Source organism: Gadus macrocephalus, chromosome 7 (assembly GCF_031168955.1).
Source record: "Gadus macrocephalus chromosome 7, ASM3116895v1".
NCBI classification, from domain to species: Eukaryota; Metazoa; Chordata; class Actinopteri; order Gadiformes; family Gadidae; genus Gadus; species Gadus macrocephalus.
Genome location: NC_082388.1, coordinates 1,249,563 through 1,274,122, shown reverse-complemented (window position 1 = coordinate 1,274,122; position 24,560 = coordinate 1,249,563). Strand labels below are relative to the sequence as shown.

The 24,560-nt window shown below is 45.2% G+C and overlaps 1 protein-coding gene across 1 annotated transcript in view; it reads right to left on the bottom strand.

Moving 5' to 3' along the window:
* Nucleotides 1–872: 872 nt before the first annotated feature.
* The window catches only part of LOC132460667 (muscarinic acetylcholine receptor M4-like), a 48,257-nt gene continuing 24,569 nt past the window's right edge, over nucleotides 873–24,560 (bottom strand). The window contains exons 2-7 of the mRNA XM_060055497.1: nucleotides 22,461–23,089; nucleotides 16,237–16,391; nucleotides 12,161–12,368; nucleotides 9,511–9,618; nucleotides 8,567–8,842; nucleotides 873–7,303 (exon numbers count right to left, since the gene is read on the bottom strand). Of these exons, the coding sequence (XP_059911480.1) occupies nucleotides 7,058–7,303; nucleotides 8,567–8,842; nucleotides 9,511–9,618; nucleotides 12,161–12,368; nucleotides 16,237–16,391; nucleotides 22,461–23,089 (1,622 nt within the window). The 3' untranslated portion in view covers nucleotides 873–7,057. The remainder of the gene's footprint in view (nucleotides 7,304–8,566; nucleotides 8,843–9,510; nucleotides 9,619–12,160; nucleotides 12,369–16,236; nucleotides 16,392–22,460; nucleotides 23,090–24,560) is intronic.

Here is a 24,560-nt window from a genome sequence, read left to right as displayed (position 1 = left end):
CATGGTCCATTTGTATTAATCTGAAGCCTTGTTCTGGCTCCTGATTGGTCCACCTAATTGACATGTGGGCTCCATTCCAAATCACACGCGTGTCGCACACCCTTAATAAATATCATACATCAAAGATTAAGAGTAGTTCATACGTCCTACAAACACAACATGAGTGCAGTTTGGAACAATATATCATAGTTTTCAAAAGTACATATGAACAAAGAGGTGCATTTCGTGTCATCACGTTATTATATATTTTTCTATAGAAACGCACCGTTAAATATTTAAATGTGCTGTCGTGAATGCTTCGAAAAGAGCGTCTCCATTATGAGTTATGAGTTAATAAGAGTCCAAAACCACTAAGTACAAGAGAAGGCACAGCTTTGATGATTCAGAGTCAAACCAGTACAGACGACCTACTTTCAGAACAGGAAATTATTATTTATTTATTTTACGTTTTTCGATGCCCTTTTTCCAAAGAAAATAAAATTATATTTGAACAAATCCAAACATAGACGAACATTCTTTAACTTGTTTATTATTAACGTTTTTATTATTATTATTATTATTATTTATATTTAAGTTTTTAAGTATTTTATTTGGCTGGAAATTCTTGTGTTTATTAATATTATTTAACAGTTAATTAGTCCGAGCCATTTAAAAGTTGCTGCAGGTAAGATTTAAGAGTTGAATTTGTGATTGAGAGGCATGTTGAATTCCCTGGACTTAGCCTCTACTTAAAGTTCTACCTTAACATCTCACGTGTTTCCCGAAACGTTCTTTCGTACATTCTCAGTGTAGGCTATGCTATGCTCGCCCATGGTTAATTAAATGTTTAGGCCTACTAGAAGGATTTCGAGCAATGTTTTATTTGCAAAGACTGCAATATCTTTTAGAACGCTGTCATTCAACTGCACATGAAATGGAAAATTAATCTCTGAGCAATCGTTTTCAGCACGTTCTTTTTGGACAGCGCCTTTTACGAACAAACAACGTAAGCAGTGACTCCTCCGTTCGGGAAACATGCCTATAGAGGTAAACAACTTTGATAAGTCTAAACGTAGTCTTCGTAGTGCGCTGAGTGAACGTTATCGGTTAACCGGGCCCTGATTGGTCAGAAATTAGCCGTTACCAAATCTTAATTGACGCATAGAGGCAGGCACGGTCAATTCAAACCAGATACTCGACCAAGCATCTAACTCACTGATAGCTGATGGATTTCTCAAACAAATTGTTACTATAATTGTATGTTCCTTACCGTGTTATAATCACACTTAATGCTAATTGGTACCAGGAAGAGATTTCGACTCCTCCTTTAATGATCGTTTAAACTCAATGACAACACCTATAATTATTCACACTGTATAGTTTGCATATTAATTTATCTTTAGGTGCCGGCGTCTTAAGTAACAGCACTTAGAACAGACCCACTTATTAATAATAATTACACAAATAAAGAATACATTAATTCATAAAAACGAGTTCCTTTTCATCTTAACCTTATATTTTTGGATTAAATACAACTATAAGTGGATAGAATCAGTTCAATATTCGTTTTTACAGAATTTCTGCCTCCTTAGAGGGTCAAGAACGCATCATTGGGAGGAACATGAACGCATCATTTTTAGGGACATGACTGCATCATTTGGAGGAATATGAACGCATCATTTGGAGGAACATGAACGTTTCATTTGGAGGACCAAGACCGCATCATTTGGAGGAACAAGAATGCATCATTTGGAGGAACATGAATGCATCATTTGAAGGAACGTGAACGCATCTTTTGGAGGAACAAGAACGCATCATTTGAAGGAACATGAACGAATCATTTGGAGGAACATGAACGCATCATTTGGAGGAACATGACGCATCATTTGGAGGAACATGCCGCATCATTTGGAGGAACATGACGCATAATTTGGAGGAACATGAACGCATCATTTGGAGGAACATGACGCATCATTTGGAGGACCATGAACGCATCATTTGGAGGAACATGACGCATCATTTGGAGGAACATGAACGCATCATTTGGAGGACCATGAACGCATCATTTGGAGGAACATGACGCATCATTTGGAGGAACATGAACGCATCATTTGGAGGAACATGAACGCATAATTTGGAGGACCATGAACACATCATTTGGAGGAACATGACGCATCATTTGGAGGAACAAGACCGCATCATTTAGGCACTGGGTAGGCGCTGGTAAGACCGGCAATCTCACTCTGTAAAGGTTTGACTCCGTATTATATCACAGCTGTGACCTCACACACACACAATGATGTTCATATTCCAGGCATTAAAAGAGAGGGAGGGGAGGTTTTGGGGAGAGAGAAAGAGAGAGAGGGAGAGAGTGGAGGTTTGGGGGAGAGAGAAAGAGAGGGAGCAGAGGTTTGGGGGAGATGGAGAGAGAGAGAAAGAGAGGGAGAAAGCTTTCGAATTGATGATGTATAGATTCTGTTTCTGGATATTTATATATTCATGAATCCTGTAGTAATCCGATCATTCTGTACATATCACATGGTTAGGAGTGATGAGGCAATAGTTAACGATCCATAGAAATCAGTTACTAATTAGACGCTGTCCCAAAGTCTAGAATATACGCGAATGGTCAAGCCTGTACATTATCTGCAATAAATAATTAAATAGAAACCAAAATAAAAACCACAAGCAGTAGTGTGTCCGATATTATTTCAATTGAACGAATAGTGTGTGCGTGTGTGTGTGTGTTGTATGTGTGTTTGCATGTTTGCGTGCGTGTGTGTCCCAATTAATTCCACAATTACAGTTCATAAAACCAAAAAACGTTTCTTTACAGTTTTTACAGTACGTATAGCGGTCAAGTTTCCAACGCCATTTTGGATTCAGACGTTCCAGCCTGAATCCCAGTGGGAGGTGCCAAGATGGTGGGAGGAGCTTATGAACGCGTCATGTGACCATGTCCTGCCATAGGGTCAGCACAGAGGAAGAGGAGGGTGATGATGAAGAGGGCCATGGTGGTGTAGAGGGTTTCATGTCGGCTCAGACATGGCCGTCTGTTTGTGCTTAATGAGTTTTTCCTTGATTCCATTTGACAGACTAGATTTGATAGACGAGATGTTAGATGTTGTCAGGAGACTTTTTGGGATACAGGTGGGATTCCATGATCGGGGAATGGCAAATTATCACAGCGTTAAAATGTAGGCCTCTGTGGAATTGCGGCTGTGAGCCTATTGGTTATCCTACTGAAGATGTCCGGCCAGGTCCACGGTTCTTCTGGAGTTTATCTCCAGACCAAATGTCTATGGTGGTAGAGATGATTCTACACTGAGATCAGAGTATGTGTTTGATGGTGGGAGAGTGTGTGTGGAGGTGTCTGGTCCCAGCAGCCTCACCTGGTCTGAGTCTGATTGGACCTTAGAGCCGGGGAGGCGGCACACCTGGTGCTCGTTGACCAATCAGTGGTCCACAGGGTAAATCAGCCGTCACCAAACACACTCAGGCCCCGTTTACACGAAGGGAAAACTCAGATATTTCCACGCGGTTTGGCCTCTCATTTACACGAAAACGCTGTTTTTGTCACAGAAAACGATCATTTTTAAAAACTCCGGCCAAAGTGGAGATTTCTGAAAACGCCGGTTATGGGTTGTCGTGTCAACGGGGGGAAACAGGGTTTTAGGTTCTGAAGCGTCACATTATGCGCCAGGAAATGCTTAACGTCATATGAGCGCCCTATGTTTACAGTTTGTTTGTTACAGGAAGACGCTCGTGTTATTCGTTGTTGTTGATTCTGCGGATTCTGATTGACTTGCATGGCTTTAATTGCACTCAACGGCGTATTTATGCGTTTTGATGTAAACGACAACTTTTTTGAAAACGATATTGTGTGCACAATGTTATTTTTGAAAACGGAGGGGGGGAAATATTTGTTTCTATAAATACCCTGCTACGTATAAACGTGGCCTCAGGGAGGGAACTCCTGCATGGTGGACCAGAGTCATGGATCATTGTCTACAAACTGGAACATAAACCAGTTTCAACACCCCCACCACCACCACCCCCGTGAGTTCTTGTCTGGAGAACCCCTGGTAAAGTCCCTTAGCTGGCGTGTAGCACGACATAGCTACAGTTTGGTTCCAACATGTCTGAGGGCTTGATTAAGTACTACTTACTCCATGATTAGTGGTACAACTTCATTATTTGCATTCCACATCACATGAAAAAGGAAGAGGTGTCCATAGTTTTGTCAGGCATGAAGAGATTTGATGGGCAAAATGGAGGGCTCTACTATTCAGTTGGGGCCTGGCGGTAATTCCGACGCCTCATTGTTCCGACGTCTCAATGTTCCGAAAAATTTCCCATTAGATCGACATGCCACTATTCCGACGGTTCAATGTTCCGAAAACGAAACCCATTGGTCCGAAGGTCCGTTAGTCCGACTTTTCAAAAAGGAGGCGCATTAGGCCGACGGTTCAATATGCCGAATAGGAAAAAGAGTTTTATACCTCGCTCGCTCCCTCTCCCTCTCACTCTCACTCTCCCTCTCACTCTGTGTGTGTGTGTGTGTGTGTGTGTGTGTGTGTGTGTGTGTTCGTGCCCGTGTTGAGAATTAGACCTCCGCTCTCTGCCCATGGTGCTGCAACACCGTGTCGAAATGAAGTGAAGCATTGTCTTTTTGCCCTCCAAAATTCATCGTGAACGTGATATGTAGGCCTAGGTTGTATTTTGGAGACAGAGAGAGAGTGAAAGTGAGAGTGAGAGAGAGAGGGAGAGGGAGCGAGCGAGGTATAAAACAATTTTTCCTATTCAGCATATTGAACCGTCTGCCTAATGCGCCTCCTTTTCGAAAAGTCGGACTAACGGACCTTCGGACCAATGGGTTTCGTTTTCGGAACAATGAACCGTCGGAATAGTGGCATGTCGATCTAATGGGAAATATTTCGGAACATTGAGACGTCGGAACAATGAGGCGTCGGAATTACGGCATGGCACCATTCAGTTAGCATCACATCCTTCGGTGGTGGTTCTGGATTCATTAGTGTCGATGGTACAAAACACTTGACAGCAGATCAATTGATCCATGTGGATGATTCGTCATGACAAATTTCAGATGTGTGTTATTAAAATCCTGATTTCCATGATCCAAACCGTTCCTGTATTCCCTAGTGAGTTGTAATAAACCGCTAAGCTTGAGCTGCTTAGACAGCAGGACATGTCTAGATCACTGAGTCTTAAGGAAAATGGTTAACATGCACTTTGAGTTGAGCTCAGAAACACCCTGCAATGAGTCGTCAGTTCTCCGGCTGTTAAACGTACTCCGAGTCTGTCCTGGTTCGAGTGTTCAAATATTCCTTTGGATCCGTCTTTGTATCCAAACATGAGCTCACCCTAATTCTACAAAGGCTTTCTCAGTTCCCTGTCTGTAGAATGATAAAATGTTTACTTTTCTCTTGTTCCAAACAGAGTTGATATTTGGAGTACATATATTCTTTGCGTCTTTCTATTTGTCTACACGTTCTTCCCCAGTTCAAATATCCTCCAATCCAGAATCCAGATCTCTCCCTCCTTTATGCTTGTTCTTCCTCCACTCTCGATGAATGTTTAGATTATTTCCTCTGTGTTCATGTTATTTTCAAGAAATGTACAAACTATATACACACCGTGTGGTTCAAGAGTAACGAGGTACATGTGAGCAAAACATCACTACAGCACAGCAACCTCTAACAAGAGAATAAATTAACTATGAATATTGTTCTTTGGTCGGGTTAGGGGTACTAGTCACTACCAGGTAAGTTTGGTTGTACGTTATCCACTACTACATATGTAGGTTATTGAGTGTGTTTGTTGAAGTATCATTATTAGTTATAGTAGTATAGTACAGTATTAGTTATCCCCAAATCTTTGAAACGTGGTCTTAATTAACAACAGTGCCATTTTGTCACCGTTACCAAAATAAGAGCGTCCTTTATAAACCTGAGTTGCATCCTGTGCCTCTTGCATCAAGTTTGGGAGCGTTACCCTCTGCTGAACACAGGCGGCGGTCTCCTCCTCCTCTGGGGATTCACCAGGATGTGGAGGAGGAAGTAAGTGGGGCGGGGGGAGCTCCGTCTGGGCAGATAGACGAGGATGATGATGATGATGATGTCCGCGGCTGCAACACTTTTGGTAGAACTTAATGACGTGTGGCGCATTTCACACATAGCGTCCCTCGTTCTAAAAACTGAACGCGACGGCGGTCGCCGAGGTGTATGTTGCCTTTGTTTGCGCCGTGGTTTGTTACCACGGGGATAACACTCCCCCCTTCCTTCTTCGAAGACACATGTTATTTTGGGTCAAACAGCGGGTTCCCTTACACTTTAAGGGTCTTGTTATTTATGTGTTTAAGGACTTTACACTTTAAGGGTCTTGTTGTTTATGTGCTTAAGACCATTACATTTTAAGGGTTCCCTTACACTATAAGGGTCTTGTTATTTATGTGTTTAAGACCTTTACACTTTAAGGGTCTTGCTTTTTATGTGTTTAAGACCCTCACACTTTAGGGGTTCTCTTACACTAGTAGGGTCTTGCTATTTGCGTGGATTCTGGCAAATCCAGAAACCAAGGGCTGAAGTGCTGTAACAACGTTTCCCACAAACTAACAGCGTATATACAAGACATATTGGCAGTCCGTCAGTCTCCATCTTGTCCGGTGAAGAGCTGGTTGATGTTGCGGTTGTTCCTCTGTGCACCAGAGACCACCCCCCCCCACCCCCTTGTGGAGGTCTCCCAGCGGTGAAATCTGTGACTTTCATCTCGCGGGCAAAGTCTAGGAAACGAGTGATTAGTGGAACACTTTACAGAGAGGCTGCATTAAGTTAACCTTGAGTAACTTAAGTCCAGTCAACTTAAGTCAATTAACAGTTAACAATGGTTTGGGTCTCCTTGCGGGCAAAGTCAAGGAAACAAGTGATTAGTGGAACACTTTACAGAGAGGCCACATACATAGCCTCTTTTGACCAGGACCATTCCCCCCTTTTCATCATCTCCACCCCTCCACCACCCATCGGTGGCTCTGCGCTCCACCCTCCTCAATGCCTCCTGCTCATCGGGTGCCAATGTTCTTGTACTGGCACAGCAGGAGGTTCTTGAAGGTCTTCTTGAAGGTGGCGTTGCATAGGGCGTAGCAGGCGGGGTTGATGGTGGAGTTGACGTAGCAGAGCCAGTAGCCGATGGCCCAGGCGGTGTCCGGGACGCAGGACTGGCAGAAGGTGGAGATCAGCACCATCACGTTGTACGGCGTCCACGTCAGGATGAAGGCCAGCAGGATGGCGAAGATAGTCTTGGTCACCTAGGAGACGTTAAGAGACTTAATTAAATCCTTAAGTAACGGTTAAAGATAGTCTTGGTCACCTAGGAGACATTAAGAGACTTAATTGAATCCTTAAGTAACGGTTAAAGATAGTCTTGGTCACCTGGGAAACCACGAAGGAGAGGCTATGCTAAGATACCCTTGAGTAACAGTTAATTAAGTCAGTTAAAGATGGTCTTGGTCACCTAGGAGACTGGGTGGAGGGGCTCCGTTAAGCTACCCTTAATTAAACCCTTAAAGGGTAATTCCGGTGTAAAATTTTGGGGATTTGGGATATGTTTTGTATGATAACGAGTTGAAACGTTCGTTTTGGAGCACAAAAAACGCATATTGACGCTTTCTTCAGTTGGCTGTTTTTAGCCGATTCTACCAAAACGCTATAAACTTGGAACATTGGGGGCACTGGTTATGGTAAAAACTAAATCGCTATTTCAAACCACTTAAAATACTAAAAGTAGCCCGACACTTATTTGGTAGTATAATAAGGGTCTTAACATATAAAACGAGGCATTAAGAACTTTGTAAGTGTACTGATTATTTATTAAAAAGGACATTTTATACACACAATACCATCAGTAGATCACCCGTCGACGCCATTTTGTTTTTAAGACTCGATAAGTAGATTGGCGAACACAGAGTTTGCGTGTTGCTGACGGATGTCACAATCTCTGTGTTCGTCAATCTACCTTTACACCGGAATTACCCTTTGTGTAGCAGTTAAAGATGGTCTTGGTCACCTATGAGACATTAAGAGACTTAATTAAACCCTTAAGTAACAGTTAAAGATGGTCCTGGTCACCTAGGAGACATTAAGAGACTTAATTAAACCCTTAAGTAACAGTTAAAGATGGTCTTGGTCACCTAGGAAACCACGAAGGAGAGGCTACGCTAAGATACCCTTAAGTTAATGTTAATGAAGTTAGTTAGTAGTTAGTGGGGAAGTCAAGGAAAGAGTTGAGTAACAGTTAATTAACAGTTAATTAACAGTGAATAATGGTTTTGGTCAGCTAGCGGGAGCGTTAGGGAAACCAGCGATGAGTTGCTTACAAAGAAGCTTCATGTTTAACCCTTAAGTCAAACTCAATGAACAGTTAAAAAAAAAAGATTGTGTAAGCATTTAAGTATTACATCAAGTATTTGTGTAAATCAGTTTGAATTAATCTATGCGGCGTATGCTAAAACCTAAACCAGTTCCAGCCGCCCCTCACCCCTCATTACTCCCCGGTGTTTGACCGCCCTCACCTTCTTCTCGCGGGCGGCCATCTGCCTCTTCCTCTTCACCTGGCTGCGAGCGATGCTGGCGAACTTGCGTGCGACGGTGCGGGGGCGGTTGATGGCGATGGAGTGCTTCCCCCCGCCCTCCACCGGGGGCACTATCTCGATGGCCGTGATGCACTCGTCCCCGGCCTGCTTGGTCACAATCTTGATCTTGGACCACTTAGACGAGGGGTTCATGCGGGCCCCCACCGCGCTGGTGGTGGGCGGGGCCAGGGCGGTGGGGGGCGGGGCCGCGGAGGTCTGGAAGGGATGGAGCGTCGTTAACGGCACTTGATGTACACACTTATTGTATTCCTATCTTATATCTTGTATCTTTAAGGGCAGTTGACGCTGTGAACTACACTCTCCCTAGGGGGAGTAGCCATCTTTAAGAACGTATGTGGTAAGGGCGCGAGAACACGTCCGTCCTCCATTTTGTCTGTCTGGCGGCATGTGAGAACACACAAAATGGAGGACAATAATAATAATAATATATTTTATTTAAAACGAACTTTACATCAACTCAATGACCTCAAAGCGCTACAATGCACATGAAAAAGGATGAAAACAACATTAAAGACTTTAAAACTATCATAAAAGAAAACAGAGAAAAACATGTGAAATAGCAGTTTAGCCGAAGGCTTTCCTGAAGATATGGGTTTTCAGGCCTTTTTTCTAAGTATCCAGAGTCTGTGGGGCCCTACGCTGGTCAGGGAGAGCGTTCCACAGACCGGGGGCCGCTGAGCAGAAGGCACGGTCGCCCATAGTGCAGAGCCTTGTCCTCAGAAGCCGGAGGAGGTTATACACATCGACCGCAGCCACCTTTGGCCTTCGCCGGTCGGAGCTACAGTGCACGATAGCACAGAGAGACTGCAGGATGTGAGGAATGGTGAACGATGGTAATCCAGGGATTTATTTATAAAGTATACCTCTACAGAGGCCCCTCCCTCGCTGGGGGGCCCGTCACGGGGGGGCTCTCCGGGCTCCGGAGGTGCGATGAAGGCGGTGGATGAGTCATTGCTGCTCTCCTTCTCCTCCTGGAGCACATGAGGAGCACATGAGTTCACTTCAAACGATGGAAATAGTTTGCGCATACATTACTGTTGTTTGGATCGGTTTGGTCTCCAACGAGAAGACCGTTAAAACCAGTACCTTTGACTTGTAACGGATCATCCATTTATTAAAACTACTGAAACCAAGTAATTAGAAATAGTTTTGGGCATTAATTACTGTGGGTGAACATGTTTGGTCTCCAACCAGGAGTCTGTATAAACCAGTACCTTTGACTTGTTACGGATCATACAACTATTGCAATTATACAACCACTAACACCAAGGATTTACAGCATTACCAAGTTCAGCATTTACGTAAACTAACTAATAATCTATTTGATTATTTGTATTATTTATTTTTCTAACCCAGTTTTCAGCGTCAACTGGGGACCAAATCACTGAGGACAGGCTGTTTACCAAGGACATCTGTACACATATCGGCCGGCCTCAGAGAGTCCCCAGCGTTTGTTCCTTTACTGCCTTTGCCATTTCCCCTGGTCTTTAAGTAGCCTGCGTTGCATTTAGCTGAGCCAGAGCAGAAGAGATGGGGGTCTGTTTTACCTTCTACCTTCTGAGAGACGATAGCGTTCCACCTCAGAGGTCGAATCAATCCACAGAGTCTTTTGTTTACGCTCCAATCAGGGGGGAGGATCTGCCACATGATTGCACTCAGCCGTTCTGCAATCAGGCATATGCGTCTTTTGTCTTTGTTCTCCTTCTCCAGACGGTACAGTTTACCGTACCGTACGGCTGTATCCTGTATCCTGTCTGGTTCGTTGTCTTTCATGTTGTATTCATGATGGATTGAATCTGTTTCTAATACCTGGCTGTAACCAAACTTCCCCTCGTGGGGTCAGAAGATAGAATTGACTCGGAGTACAGACGATATACAACCGACGGGTTAGGGTGGTGGTTAGGGTGGAGGTCACCTGGGCTAGGCAGGGCTGCCGTTAAGGTGTTGGTGGGTTAGGGTGGAGATCACCTGTGTGGGGGCGGGGTTGGGTTAGGGTGGAGCTCACCTGTGTGGGGGCAGGGTTGGGTTAGGGTGGAGCTCAACTGTGTGGGGGTCGGGTTAGGGTGGAGCTCATCTGTGTGGGGGTTGGGTTAGGGTGGAGCTCATCTGTGTGGGGGCTGGGTTAGGGTGGAGCTCACCTGTGTGGGGGCTGGGTTAGGGTGGAGCTCACCTGTGTGGGGGCAGGGTTAGGGTGGAGCTCACCTGTGGGGGGGCGGCGTTAGGGTGGGCTCACCTGTGTGGGGGCGGGGTTAGGGTGGCGCTCACCTGTGTGGGGGCGGGGTTAGGGTGGCGCTCACCTGTGCGGGGTTGGGTTAGGGTGGAGCTCACCTGGTTTGGGGCGGGGTTAGGGTGGAGCTCACCTGTGTGGGGGCAGGGTTGGGTTAGGGGTGTATCTCACCTGTAGAGCTGTCCCAAACGATTATTTTTCAAACGATTAATCGAGCGATTATTTTTTCGATTAGTCGACTAATCTAACGACTAATTTTACGATTAATCTAACGATTATTTTTTCGGTTACCGATTATTTCACATTACTTCATCAATGTAACTTTTCACACAATATGGATATCAAAACATTTGTTGTTAAAATATCAACATTTATCAAACATTTCTTTAACATGCCACTTTTTTGTGCAATACCATTGTGCAAACATGGCACTTAAATTGTGCAAACTGCAAAATAGTGCATTTTGATGCCATATGTAGTATCTAACAAATGAACAAAATAAGTCAATCAGGAGGAATATACCAAATATAAAAATACTGTTCTACTCCTTCCTCCCTCTCTCATTGTGCAAACTGAAAAATAATGCACTGCCACCTCAGAGACCCAACTTCGAAAAGGATTTATGTAATTTAAATTGTCAACTTGTAGTGTGTGTTTACTACTTAGAACTTGTTGAAAGATCGTGGAATTTCGACAGTCAACAGCTAGACTAGAACTACATAACATGACAAAAGTTCTCTTTTCACCTGAGTATAAAATCCGAACCCGACAAAGTCTATTCATAATATTGTAATGACCACGGAAGAAGTAGTGAATGAAGTGATTAGACAGCTTATTAGATACCTAATAAACCGTTGGAACACGCAAGACCGGTCACCATAGCAACGCTGGTAAACAAACCCTCGGAGCTCGGCTTTAGGCCGAGTTTTATACCACCAGCCTCTGTGCTCCTGCTACTGCTTGCCGCCGCCATTGTTATGAATTTAAACGATTGGCGACTAGCGTTCTGGTGCATATTTACCGCCACGACTGGAGTGAGAGTGGGGGGGGGGGGGGGGGGGGAGGCGACGCGTCGACGCAAATTATTCATGGCGACGAATTTTTGAAGTCGACTACGTCGACTAGTCGTCCCAGCTCTACTCACCTGTGTGAGGGCTGGGCTAGAGGTTTACCTCACCTGTGTGGGGGCTGGGGTAGAGGTGTACCTCACCTGTGTGGGGGCGGGGCTGGACTAGAGGTGTACCTCACCTGTGTAGGGGCGAGGCTGGGCTGGAGGTGTACCTCACCTGTGTAGGGGCGGGGCTTGGCTGGGCTAACGGTGGAGCTGGTTCCGCTGGGTTCGGTTCCTCGATCTTGCCGTTCTTCAGCTCCTCTGCAACCCCGGTGGAGTCGGGCTCCAGGCCGGGTTTGTTGATGGGCAGGGGGCTGGGTTGGGGAGTGGCGTCGTTGTTGTTGTTCTGCTTCAACAGGTGACTCTTCAACAGACTCGGGGTTCTGGGGAATTGAGTGAAAGTTAATTGAGTGAAAGTTTAAATGTGTGGTTATAAATGATCAGAACATATCCACATGGTGGTGGCCTACTCTGACTTGGTTTGTGATAGGGAGAATAAGTTGCATCTGCTGAGATCCAGCCTTTACGTTTTCTTCACGTTTAGACTTGACGTTCAGCCTTTAAGTTCTCTTTACACTCAGACTTCACATTCTTGTTTCCTTCAGACTTGACGTTCTCTTAATGCTCTCTTTACTTTAAAGGCCGATTCATACCTCCGGATCCGGACGAAATTCGTCCGTCCGCCCCAAACGTTGCCTCCGGGACTACCCTTCATACCTCCGTCTGGTTTCAGCGTTGTTATGGATGTTACGCAATAAATCCTCTAGAGGGCAGTGACTGTTATTTCACAAATTAAAGGCATCGACAATCGCAAACATGACATCTGTAGAGATGATTTTGCTTTGTGTCACCCGAAATCTGCAAAGAAAAATGCAAAAAGTGTGCGGTGGCATGTGACACCCCGCACCAACCCGCAGATTATCTCCTAAAATGTTGTTAAATGACCAGTTACATATGGCGACACATTAGTGACATAATTCACTAATGTGATAAAAGATGCATTCGGCCGTATTATATTATTCCACGCGTGGAGATGTTAACTGCGAGCGCGCAAATGATCTCTGCATGCGTGCAAATTACCTCTGCACGCGCAAAACAGCCTCTCGCGCGCGCAAATTACCTCAGCGCGCGCAAAACAGCCCCTCGCGCGTAACAGCCTCTCGCGCGTAACAGCCTCTCGCAAAGGTTGTTTTTACGCTCGCTCGAATTTAATTGTGGCACTATGGGGGAGGGAACCAAGGCAGGGCGGGCTTTCCTATGATTGGCCGTTTCTGAAGCGCGATATTTGATTGACAGCCCTCCTCTCATTCAATTCTGAATTATTCAGTAAATGGCTGAAACGATAGTTACGTATTTTAACTCCAGATTCTATGAGTATAGGCGCAGCCTTTTAAGTGTCGGCCTCATTGTCCTTTAAATAGCAGAAGAAAAGCTGTTTATTGGGAGCAGAACGTCCGCCGGCGCCCGACTATATCTGCGAAATGCGGACGTCGTTGAGGCACGCCGCACGCGGACGTAATTGAGGCCCATGCTGTTGGTGGTCGGGGATTACACATTTTTCAGTGCTACGGCTCACGCCTAGGGATAACCCAATAGCAATAGCCTTAAAAGGCTGTTCCTATACTCATAGAATCTAGAGTTACAATACGTAACTATCGTTTCAGCCAATTCAGAATTGAATGAGAGGAAGGCTGAGGAGGGCTGTCAATCAAATATCGCGCTTCAGAAACGGCCAATCAGAGGAAAGCCCGCCCTGCCTTGGTTCCCTCCCCCATAGTGCCAAAATTAAATTCGAGCGAGCGTAAAAACATCTTTTGCGAGAGGCTGTTACGCGCGAGAGGCTGTTTTGCGCGCGCTGAGGTAATTTGCGCACGCGAGAGGCTGTTTTGCGCACGCAGAGGTAATTTGCGCGCGCGCAGAGGTCTTTTGCACGCTCACAGTTAATATCTACGCGTGTGGAATAATATAATACGCCCAAATGCATCTTTTATCACATTAGTGAATTATGGCACTAATGTGTCGCCATAGTTACAACTCATTGCCAAAGCAGGGGAACAATAAAATAAAAGTCAGGGGCCGTATTCACAAAGCATTTTATCTTACCGCTAGGAGTGCTCCTAACTCGCGCTAAAACATTTTACGTAGGAGTTTTTTCTTAAAAGTTATTCACAAAGCCGCTGAGACCTACTCTTACTAAGGATAAATCACAAAGAGTGAACTTAGAGTGACGCGCCGTTGCTATGGATTACGTCAATTCTCGTGCACGAGTTTAGAAGCGGTCAGTTCGGTGATTGGTTGTTCAGACGAGCCCACTGAATCACCGAAAAACAAGGAAATAGCCTAGGCTAGAAATGAATTCCTATTAAGTAGTTATAGTGCAGTTAGCAGAATACACGCATGATGACAATTTTGTGCAGACCACGATAATGACGTTGTACCCTGCACGTTCAAGAGAGAGAGAAAGCAAACAATAAAAATACTTAAAATCTAAAAGAAAATAAATGTTACGAACTACCCAAGTGTTGACTGATTTGTGCCAAGGTGTTTACCTAAAATGTGTTTTCAAAGTGATCCCTAAATGCCTGTCCACTCGGTTCCACACGGCCAAATTCCTTGTAATGTTGATCGCCATCATCATCATCATCATCATCATCATCATCATCATCATCATCATCATCATCGTCTGGCTGTGGAATGTTCCTCCGCTTGCAGAGGTTGTGTAGAATGGCACATACAGTGATTACTGTGCTTGCCCTCTCTGGGGTGAGGCGTATTTCGCCGTGGAGGACATGAAACCGACGTTTCATCTGCCCAATTCCTCTCTCCACAACATTTCGTGTATGTTTGTGTGCTCGCAAAGAGCCAATACGATGTGTTTTACGCATAGGACTAAGCGTAATCTGCGTAATCACTTACATGTTACACTTTAACTGTGCTCCCGGTTGTGGATTGAGGTAGGGACGGGTGTCTAGAGTCACGTCTTGCATGGATAGTCACTGTCACCCAGCAAGTGACACCCAACTGGTACATCTCAAAAAGCTGCCTCAGACCGCTCACCATTAAAATGCGCGAATCATGGGTAGCTGAAGATCCAGGCCACTTTGCAACAACATCCAGTAGGCTATGTTAAAATTTTGCATCAATTTGCATCAAAAACAACCTGCGTGTTGATGGAATGCACTTTCTTCCTATTGACGAACACGTCCTCGTCTTTTGATGGCGCAATTATTTTTATTTTTTATAAGTTATATTTTTTTTTTTATAATTTATAATTTTTATAACATTTTATTTCGGGACTAATCGGATTATTCCTGTTAGTCGGGGATGTTATTGCATCGCGCATTAACTCCACAATAAGTTGAATACCCTAACATTTCGTCTCGCAGGCATTTTAAGATTCTTTGTGAATAGGTCTTACTGAGTTAGGAGTCCTCTTGAGGACTTTTAAGCTCTCCTAGACTTAGGTGCTACTTTTAGTCTTAAAATACTTTGTGAATTGCTCTTAGTGAAAAAAGTTAGGAGTCCTACATTTAAGAGTGACACGCCCATTATTTTTAGGAGTTACTCCTAAATTCGCCAGTTAGGACCTACTTTTAGCCCTAAGATCCTTTGTGAATACGGCCCCAGGTATATAGTATAATATATAAGTATAAAATGTTAAACACAATATATATACATATCAGATATTATACTACTATTATCTATTTTCGCGAATGGTCTGACTTCTGACTCTATACTGCCGCCTCGATTTCCGGTGGTATTGCTCCGTTTCTCCCGGAGCACTCCGGATTCGTAAGCTCAGAGGCGACGGACCCATTGACGGACGAAACACCTCCGGGACCGGACGAAACGGTCCGTATCCGTATTTACCGTAGGGTGTGAATGGGCCTTTAGACTTTCCGTTGTTGTTAGGTTCAGACTTAACATTCTCTTTACACTCAGACTTTTTGTTCTTGTTTCGTTCAGACTTTACATTCAGCCTTTACGTTCTCTCAATGTTTTCTTTACAGTTAAGACTTTACGTTCTTGTTTCGTTCAGACTTTACATTCAGACTTAACATTCTCTTAACGTCCTCTTTACTTTAAGACTTTATTTTCTTGTTTCGTTCAGACTTTACATTCAGACTTTAAGTTCTCTTTGTTAACGTCGGTTCTGATGCTGTTCCGTTTGTGGAACTCCGAAAAGCACTTTAACACGTTGCGTCACAAGATGGACTCCACCTTAGCGTAAAGGAGGTAAACGGTCCGTACTTGATGCCTTTCTTGTCCTTCTTGTCGGGCTTGTGTTTGGACACCCTGCTGCGGGAGGCCAGGGAGATGTGGATGTACAGGACGGTCATGATGATGACTGGCAGGTAGAAGGCTGCGATCGCCGTGCCGAATGTCACCGCCGGGTTCGACAGGAACTGAGCAGAGACAAACAGGAAGTGAGGATGACATGTTAATGAGGTCGAACCATGTTCTAATGAGAACCAAGAACCATGAGGAACCAAACTTTGGTGAATGTTCAGCTGATGTCTTTCCATTCGGTCAGCGTCTTCCACTGATAATAGTTCACTGCTAATAGCGTGTTAGCTTCATCACTAATAGCGTGTTAGCTCCATCACTAATAGCATGTTAGCTCCATCACTAATAACTTGTAAGCTTTACCGCTAATAACGTGTTAGCTTCATCACTAATAGCGTGTTAGCTCCATCACTAATAACTTGTAAGCTTTACCGCTAATATCGTGTTAGCTTCATCGCTAATAACGTGTGAGCTCCATCGCTAATAACGTGTTAGCTTCATCTCTAGGCTAATATGAGAGATAAGGTGATCAGTTTAAAGAGTATTCTTTGCCGGCAGTTAATAATGGATTGACGGTGATTGGTGAGATTGACTGGGTGAGTCTGTTGATTGGTCGTCCCAGGCTCTCTCTCCTCTTATTGGAGGAAAAGAGACACCACAGCCACTGAGAGTTTGTTTTTCATCAAATCAATCTTAAGGCTGCTCTAAAAGATTTTTATTAGAGACTAAAGTTTGTGAAAGATGGGAGCAGTTCATTATAGTAACGCTCAATAATAAGGAATGAATACACCTTACAGAAACAAGAATTTGCTTGGCTAAAGACGTCAATTTTTAAGTTTTCTTTTGTCTGTTATGAGAGATATTTTGTGCTTTGTTAGCACTGCTTTTAAATTGCATATGAATTCATCAAATACAGAAAATGGATTTAAAGAAAGGCGACTCACAAATTCCTCTCTCCATGAATAGCAATGTTCAGGAATGGATTTTAAAAGACTAGTTTGTTTTTTTACCTTTATAAATATAGTTGGATCCTTTTGGTCTGCTTGCCAGCCGGCGCATAAAGCACATTTTAGGAATCATTAATTAATTAAAGTTGCGTCCAAATAAAAATGCAACACATATTGAACGTTGGCTTACCAAGTTCTTGCTAACAGATGGCAAGATAAAGTCTAAATTGGACTTTCTAATGCATACTGAACTTGATATATTAATACCCATTGATATATGTTAATATACGTTACCTGTGCATAACTGTTGAAACAGTATTGAACGTGATACAATAATATACATTGTAATACATTTATATAGATGAATACACATTAAGATACATTGATTAACGTTACCTGTATATAAGTCATGCTGAACTTAACATGACTCTCCAGACCTCACTGTTAAAACAGTTCATACTAAACGTGTTACATTAATATACGTGAATAAGCGTGGTTAATATACCTCCATTAATGTACATTAATAAAGACTACCTGGACGGCACATATCTCTCCCTCACTATAAACTCATACTGACCGTGATACATTAATGTACACTAGTAGATTAATAAAGGTTACCTGTATGTAACACTCTCCTCTTCCCCACGATGACCTCATACTGACTGTGATACACTAATATAGCTGTATACAACAGTTTAAACAGTACTGACCTAGATACATGAATAAAGGTAACGTGTGTGTAACACTCTCTGGAGGGCACGGCCTTCTTCCCCACAATGACCTCATACTGACCGTGATACATTAATATACCTTTATATATAACAGTTTAAACAGTACTGAACTAGATACATTAATAAAGGTAACCTGTGTATAAGGTTACCTTTATTGCCTAGTAACGGGGACGCTGGCGAGTCTAACGCCGCTCTGTATGGCTTGTTTTTATTCAGTATTTTCAATATTTCTCACGATTGCATTGAACATTTTGTTGTTTTTTTTGGTCTTTAGTAGTTTAGCTAAGTTTACTAGTTATATATAGTCACTTTTCGCTATTGTAAGTGCGCCAGTTTTCTTTTTTTACGTGTTTTATACGTGGAGTCGTACAGTTGGTGGACGCTGTTAACTTTTGAACGCTGCTGCTGCTCACCGGAACGTCATTCTGAATTATTTTTATTTTATTTTTTTTGCGATTTTCTTTTCTTTTCTTACTAGTCTTTTAACTTTTTATCAGTTTTCTTTTGCTTACTTTCAACACCTTCTGTCTGAAACCCTTCTGGACCTAGGATCGGACTACAAAGTTAAGTTAAGTAAGTGCGTCAGTTTTCTTTATTTATTTCTGAACTTCAAACGTCTGCGTGTTTTGTTTTGTGTTTTGTGCGTGGAGTCGTGCAGCTGTTGGTGATGACACCTGCTGGCCGGCTAGACTGCTGCTAACCCCCGGCGCCGTCCAACTGGCTTCCCCGTCTCCAGCGTAGCTACAACCAGCTTGCTCCACTCCTCTGCCTCCGCTGTGCTGGCTCTGTGGCTTCACCATAATCGCCTGGATCTACCGCTGGCTTCTTCCGACTTCACAACCTGTGGATTTTTAACCTGTTCCTCTGGATTGCGCTATGTTTGTCGCTCACGAAACGAGCGCATCTCTGCCGCTCCGTTACTCGGTAACGGAGATGTTACGGATCTTCTCAAGGACCCCCCCACCTCAGCTTGCATCCCACCACGACATTCTCAAACGACCGAAATACATCCACCGAGGCTCTGGACGGAATTTTCAGTACACTCACACCAGCAACAAAAACATCCGCTCCTTCTGGTCCACTGGGCCCCGCCCCCCTCCTCGCACAGCCCGTACGGTCAGTCCCGTCAATCACAGTGTACTGTCCCCTCTGCTCAAAGCAACCTGCTACACTCCACTCACCTGTCTGAAACTCTGTCTGCTGAACACCAGATCCCTCAGTAATAAGGCCCTTTTGATAAATGACTTTATTGTTGACCAGAGCCTAGACATTCTCTGCCTCACTGAGACCTGGCAACAACCATGAGGCTGTCCCACCAGGATTTTCTTTTATTAGTAAACCCCGGGTTAATGGGAGGGGGGGTGGCCTCGCTCTCCTCCATCGTGATAACATCAAAGTCACCACTGTCACAGTCCCCCATCACTCCTCCTTTGAATGTCTAGCTGTAAAACTCTAAGGCCCCAAACCCACTATCATTGTCACCATTTACAGACCACCAAAACCCTCTGCCGTTTTCCTCAATGAATTCTCATCACTACTTACATCTGTGTGTGCAATGTCCCCCACTGTTATCCTCCTTGGTGATTTCAACATCCACATTGACAACCCATCCTGTACTTTTGCTAATGACTTCACATCACTTCTGGACTGTCTTGGCATCACACAACGTGTCAACCTCCCAACCCATAACAAAGGTCACATTCTGGATTTAATCTGCTGCACTGACATCACTCCCACTAACCTTGATGTCATTGATTTCCCCATCTCCGACCACAAAGCTGTACTTTTTGACATTCATACCCAACTACACAAAACCAAGGAACAACGGACCATCTCCTTCAGAAACATCAAACTTATCAACACCACATACCTCTCCACCCTGATCAGCTCCTACCCCAACCCTCCCCCAGCTTCCTCCCTGACTGACCTGGTGACTCACTACAATAACTGCCTCTCCTCTTCCCTCACCACCCTGGCCCCCCTGAAAACCCGCTCAGTCTCATTCACCCACACTGCTCCCTGGTTCACTCCTCATCTGCGCCAGCTCAAAGCCACTGGTCGTCGACTGGAGCGACTCTACAATAAGACTCAACTCACTGTTCACCGCCAAATGTATTCGGACCACCTCCATCACTACAAGAATGCCCTCACCACTGCCAAAACCTCATACAACTCCAACCTCATCAACACTGGTACAGGCAACAGCAGAGTCCTCTTCTCAACAGTCAGCCACTTACTTCAGCCTCCTAAAACCCTCCCTCCAGACATTTCCACCACCCAATGCACTGCGTTCCTGGACTTCTTCAGCTCTAAAATCAACACCATTCACCAACAACTGGCCTCATCTCGCACCCCCTCTGATGACCCACCCTGGATGATCACCTCTGGCCAACCTCTCATCAGCTCCCTCTCTGACTTCACCCCAGTAACAGAACAGACCGTTTCAGAACTCATCCGCAAAGCCAAAACCACCACCTGTCAGCTCGATCCTCTTCCCACCTCCCTTGTCTTCCTTGTCTTCCTCCCATGTCTTCCGTCCATCTCCCCCATGATCACCAACATAATTAACTCCTCCCTCACTACTGGTACTGTACCCCCCACTCTCAAGCTGGCTGCCATCACTCCCATCCTGAAAAAACCTGTTGCTGACCCAACTGACCTTAACCATTACCGGCCCATCTCCAATCTCCCTTTCATCTCCAAAACACTTGAAAGGGTGGTTGCCGCACAACTACAGTCCCACCTTGACACAAACAATCTCCACGAACCGTTCCAATCTGGCTTCCGTCCAAAACACAGCACTGAAACAGCCCTAGTCAAAATCACCAACGACCTCCTCCTTGCAGCCGACTCTGGATTACTCACCATTCTCATCCTCCTCGATCTCAGCGCAGCATTCGACACCATCTCCCACCCTCTGCTCCTGGACCGCCTGGCTGGCATTGGGATCACTGGTGCTGCACTCTCCTGGTTTACATCCTACCTCACCGGCCGTCAACAATTTGTTCAACTAAGCAACCACAAGTCTGGGTGTTCAGGTGTCTCACTGGGTGTCCCCCAGGGGTCAGTCTTGGGTCCACTCCTGTTCACCACTTACCTCCTCCCGCTGGGCACACTCCTCCGTCACCATGGGGTCCATTTTCACTGCTACGCTGACGACACACAGGTCTACATCTCCACCAAACCCACCGCTGCCATCCCCCCCACCTCCCTCATCACGTGCCTGGAAGAGATCCGGAGCTGGTTGAGCAGGAACTTCCTGAAACTCAATGGAAACAAGACCGAGGCCCTGCTCATCGGATCCAAATCCACCCTCACTAAATCACAACACACCCCAGCTCCACTCATAATCATCGATGGATTCCCAGTACCCTTCTCCTCCAAAGTCAAGAGCCTCGGCGTCATCCTGGACAACACCCTCTCATTCGCACCCCATATTCACAACATCACCCGGACTGCATTCTTCCACCTCCGCAACATCGCCAGACTCCGCCCATCACTGACCCAATCCAGCACTGAAATCCTAGTTCACTCATTTGTCACATCACGCTTAGACTACTGCAACGCCCTCCTCACCGGACTCCCCACCAAACTCATCAACAAACTGCAGATCATTCAGAACTCAGCCGCCCGGATCATCACCCGGACCAAATCATCTGACCACATCACCCCTGTCCTCATCCAACTTCACTGGCTCCCAGTACACTACCGCATCCAATACAAAACCCTACTCCTCACCTACAAAGCTCTCCACAACCTAGCCCCCAGTTACCTCTGCGACCTCCTCCAAGAATACACTCCCTCCCGCTCCCTCCGCTCAACCTCTGCTGGACTACTATGTATCCCCACATCACGACTCACTACAATGGGTGCCCGGTCATTCAGCTGTTCAGCACCCAGGCTCTGGAACTCCCTCCCCCCACACATAAAACAGTCAGACACCCTTACAACCTTCAAGTCACAACTCAAAACTCACCTGTTCAAACTCGCACACAACGTCTAACGTGATTGTTTGTTTGTTTTGTTTTGTCTTGTTTTTGTTTTATTTACTTTTTATTTATTATGTTTATTTTTTTTTTTATTATATATTTTTTTTAAACGATTTATGATGACTATATGCTCTGTAAGGTGACCTTGGGTGTCTTGAAAGGCGCCTCTAAATTAAATGTATTATTATTATTATTATTATTATAACACTCTCCAGAGGGCACCGTCCTCTTCCCCACGATGAACTCATACTGACCGTGATACATTAATATACCTATATATATAACAGTTTAAACAGTACTGACCTAGATACATTAATAAAGGGTCCTCTCCCCCACGATGACCTCATACTGACAGTGATACACTAATATACATTTATATAGCTTAATGTACGTTGTTGATATACGTTGTTACCTGTATGTAACACTCTCCAGAGGGCACGGTCTTCTCGCCCATGATGAACTCTTACTGAGCGTGATACATTATATACCTTTCTGTACGTTGTTAATATACTGAACGGTACCTGTATGTAACACTCTCCGGACGGTACCGTCCTCTCGCCGACGATAAACTGCCAAAACAGGATGGCGGGCGCCCAGAGCACGAAGCTGAGTATCCAGGCCGCCGCGATCATCAGCCCGGCCATCTTGGTGGTCCGGCGTGACGGGTAGCTGAGCGGCTTGGTGACGCAGAAGTAGCGGTCGAAGCTGATGATGAGCAGGTTCATGACGGAGGCATTGCTCACCACGTAGTCCAGGGCCAGCCACAGGTCGCACACCACGGGCCCCAGGGGCCAGTAGCCCGCCACCATGTACACCGTGTACAGGTTCATGCTGAACGCCCCGATGATGAGGTCGGCGCACGCCAGCGAGAATAGGAAGTAGTTGTTCACCGTCTGCAGGTGGCGGTTGACCTTGATGGACAGCATCACCAGGATGTTGCCCGTCACCGTGACGAAGCTGAGGGAGCCGGTCACCACGGCGATGAAGAACATCTCCACGGCCTTGTAGGGGCTGCCGGCCCCGGCGGCGGCGGCGCCGTCCAGGGTGGAGCAGTAGACGGAGGAGGAGGAGTCGTTGGAGGAGGAGGAGGAGGAGGAGCCATTGCACAGAGTGGGGGTGAAGGGGGTGTTGGTCTGGTTGATGGAGGAGCCTGGGGGGGAAGGGGGGGGTAGATATAGGGAGGAGAGAGAGAGAGAGAGAGAGAGAGAGAGAGAGAGAGAGAGAGAGAGAGAGAGAGAGAGAGAGAGAGAGAGAGAGAATTAGACTTAAAAACAATCCGCGCTCTTTGGCTTTAAGTTGGTCTCCAAGTGGTTTGTGATTAGCTAAACGGGGAGTCTTGTCATTATATCTGCTGTTCTGTTGTATCGTTTCCTTTCTGAGAGTCACCATCGTTTATCAGTCAAACGTATCACCTCTGAGAAGAATGTGTCCTCTATCTTTACCTGAGGGACAGGTTGATTGCACAAGAGCTGAAAACATGGCCAGAGATCATGTTTCAAATGATTCCACTTTCGATCTATAACTTCAACTTAGTCCTTCATCTCCATCTGGATGAAGATGAACTCTCTGGCCTGGCCAAGCTTCTCCTCCTCCCAGTGAGACCTTTCCACACAGCTCCACTGTGCAGAGTCTTCCTCATTAGGACCTACCGTCTGCAGCTCTGTCAAACTCCGGCTCAGATCAGGTTTGTTTCATGCGTTTCCTCAGTCTACTGGTCACACGGATTCCCTCTGTAGAACATGTTGGAGAACCGGCCTTCCTGAACCCACTCCAGTCCGGTCTCATGGACCCACATAAACCCTAGACCGGTCCAGACCGGTCTGATGAACCCTGACTCTGGTCCAAACCGGTCTGATGAACCCTGACTCTGGTCCAGACCGGTTCGATGGACCCATATTACCCCTCCTGGGTCGGTGGCTCACTACCATCCAGTCCTCTGAAGGGATCAAAGTGAAACGGCTTAATCATTGACAGCTTAATTCCCTCTGGGGAATATTTTGCCAGCGTCCCACACAGTATTATACTCGGGTATCCCTCAACCTAACTCTCTCTCTAGACTCTGCATAGCCATACTTATTGTATTTTTGTACATCCTAGCACATAATGTACGCATTTATAGTATGTTTTACGTCCTGGCACTTTAAAACAGTACTTAGCATGGTGTAGCACCTTATCCTAGCTATCTGTGTTGTACACGGGGAATGGGTTAACCTAGTGATGGTTAGTGCTTGGCACTTGGTTCTATGAACCTCCTTACTGTACCGACACAGAGATATATTGTTGTTTCTCTTTCTTCTTACAAACAGACTTATTGTAAGTCGCTTTGGATAAAAGCGTCTGCTAAACACCCTGAATGTAAATCAAAGGGAAACAGCTTAATCACTGACGGCTTAATTTCCTCTTGGAAATACGTTGCCAACATTCCATTCAACTACAAGCCCACCTTATATCTGGGTCACTCTACACCTAACCCTCTCATCCATTGGGGAACTCTCACCCTCTCATATATTTGGGAACTCTCACCCTCTCATCTATTAGGGGAACTCTCACCCTCTCATCTATTGGGGGAACTATCACCCTCTCATCTATTGGGGAACTATCACCCTCTCATCTATTGGGGA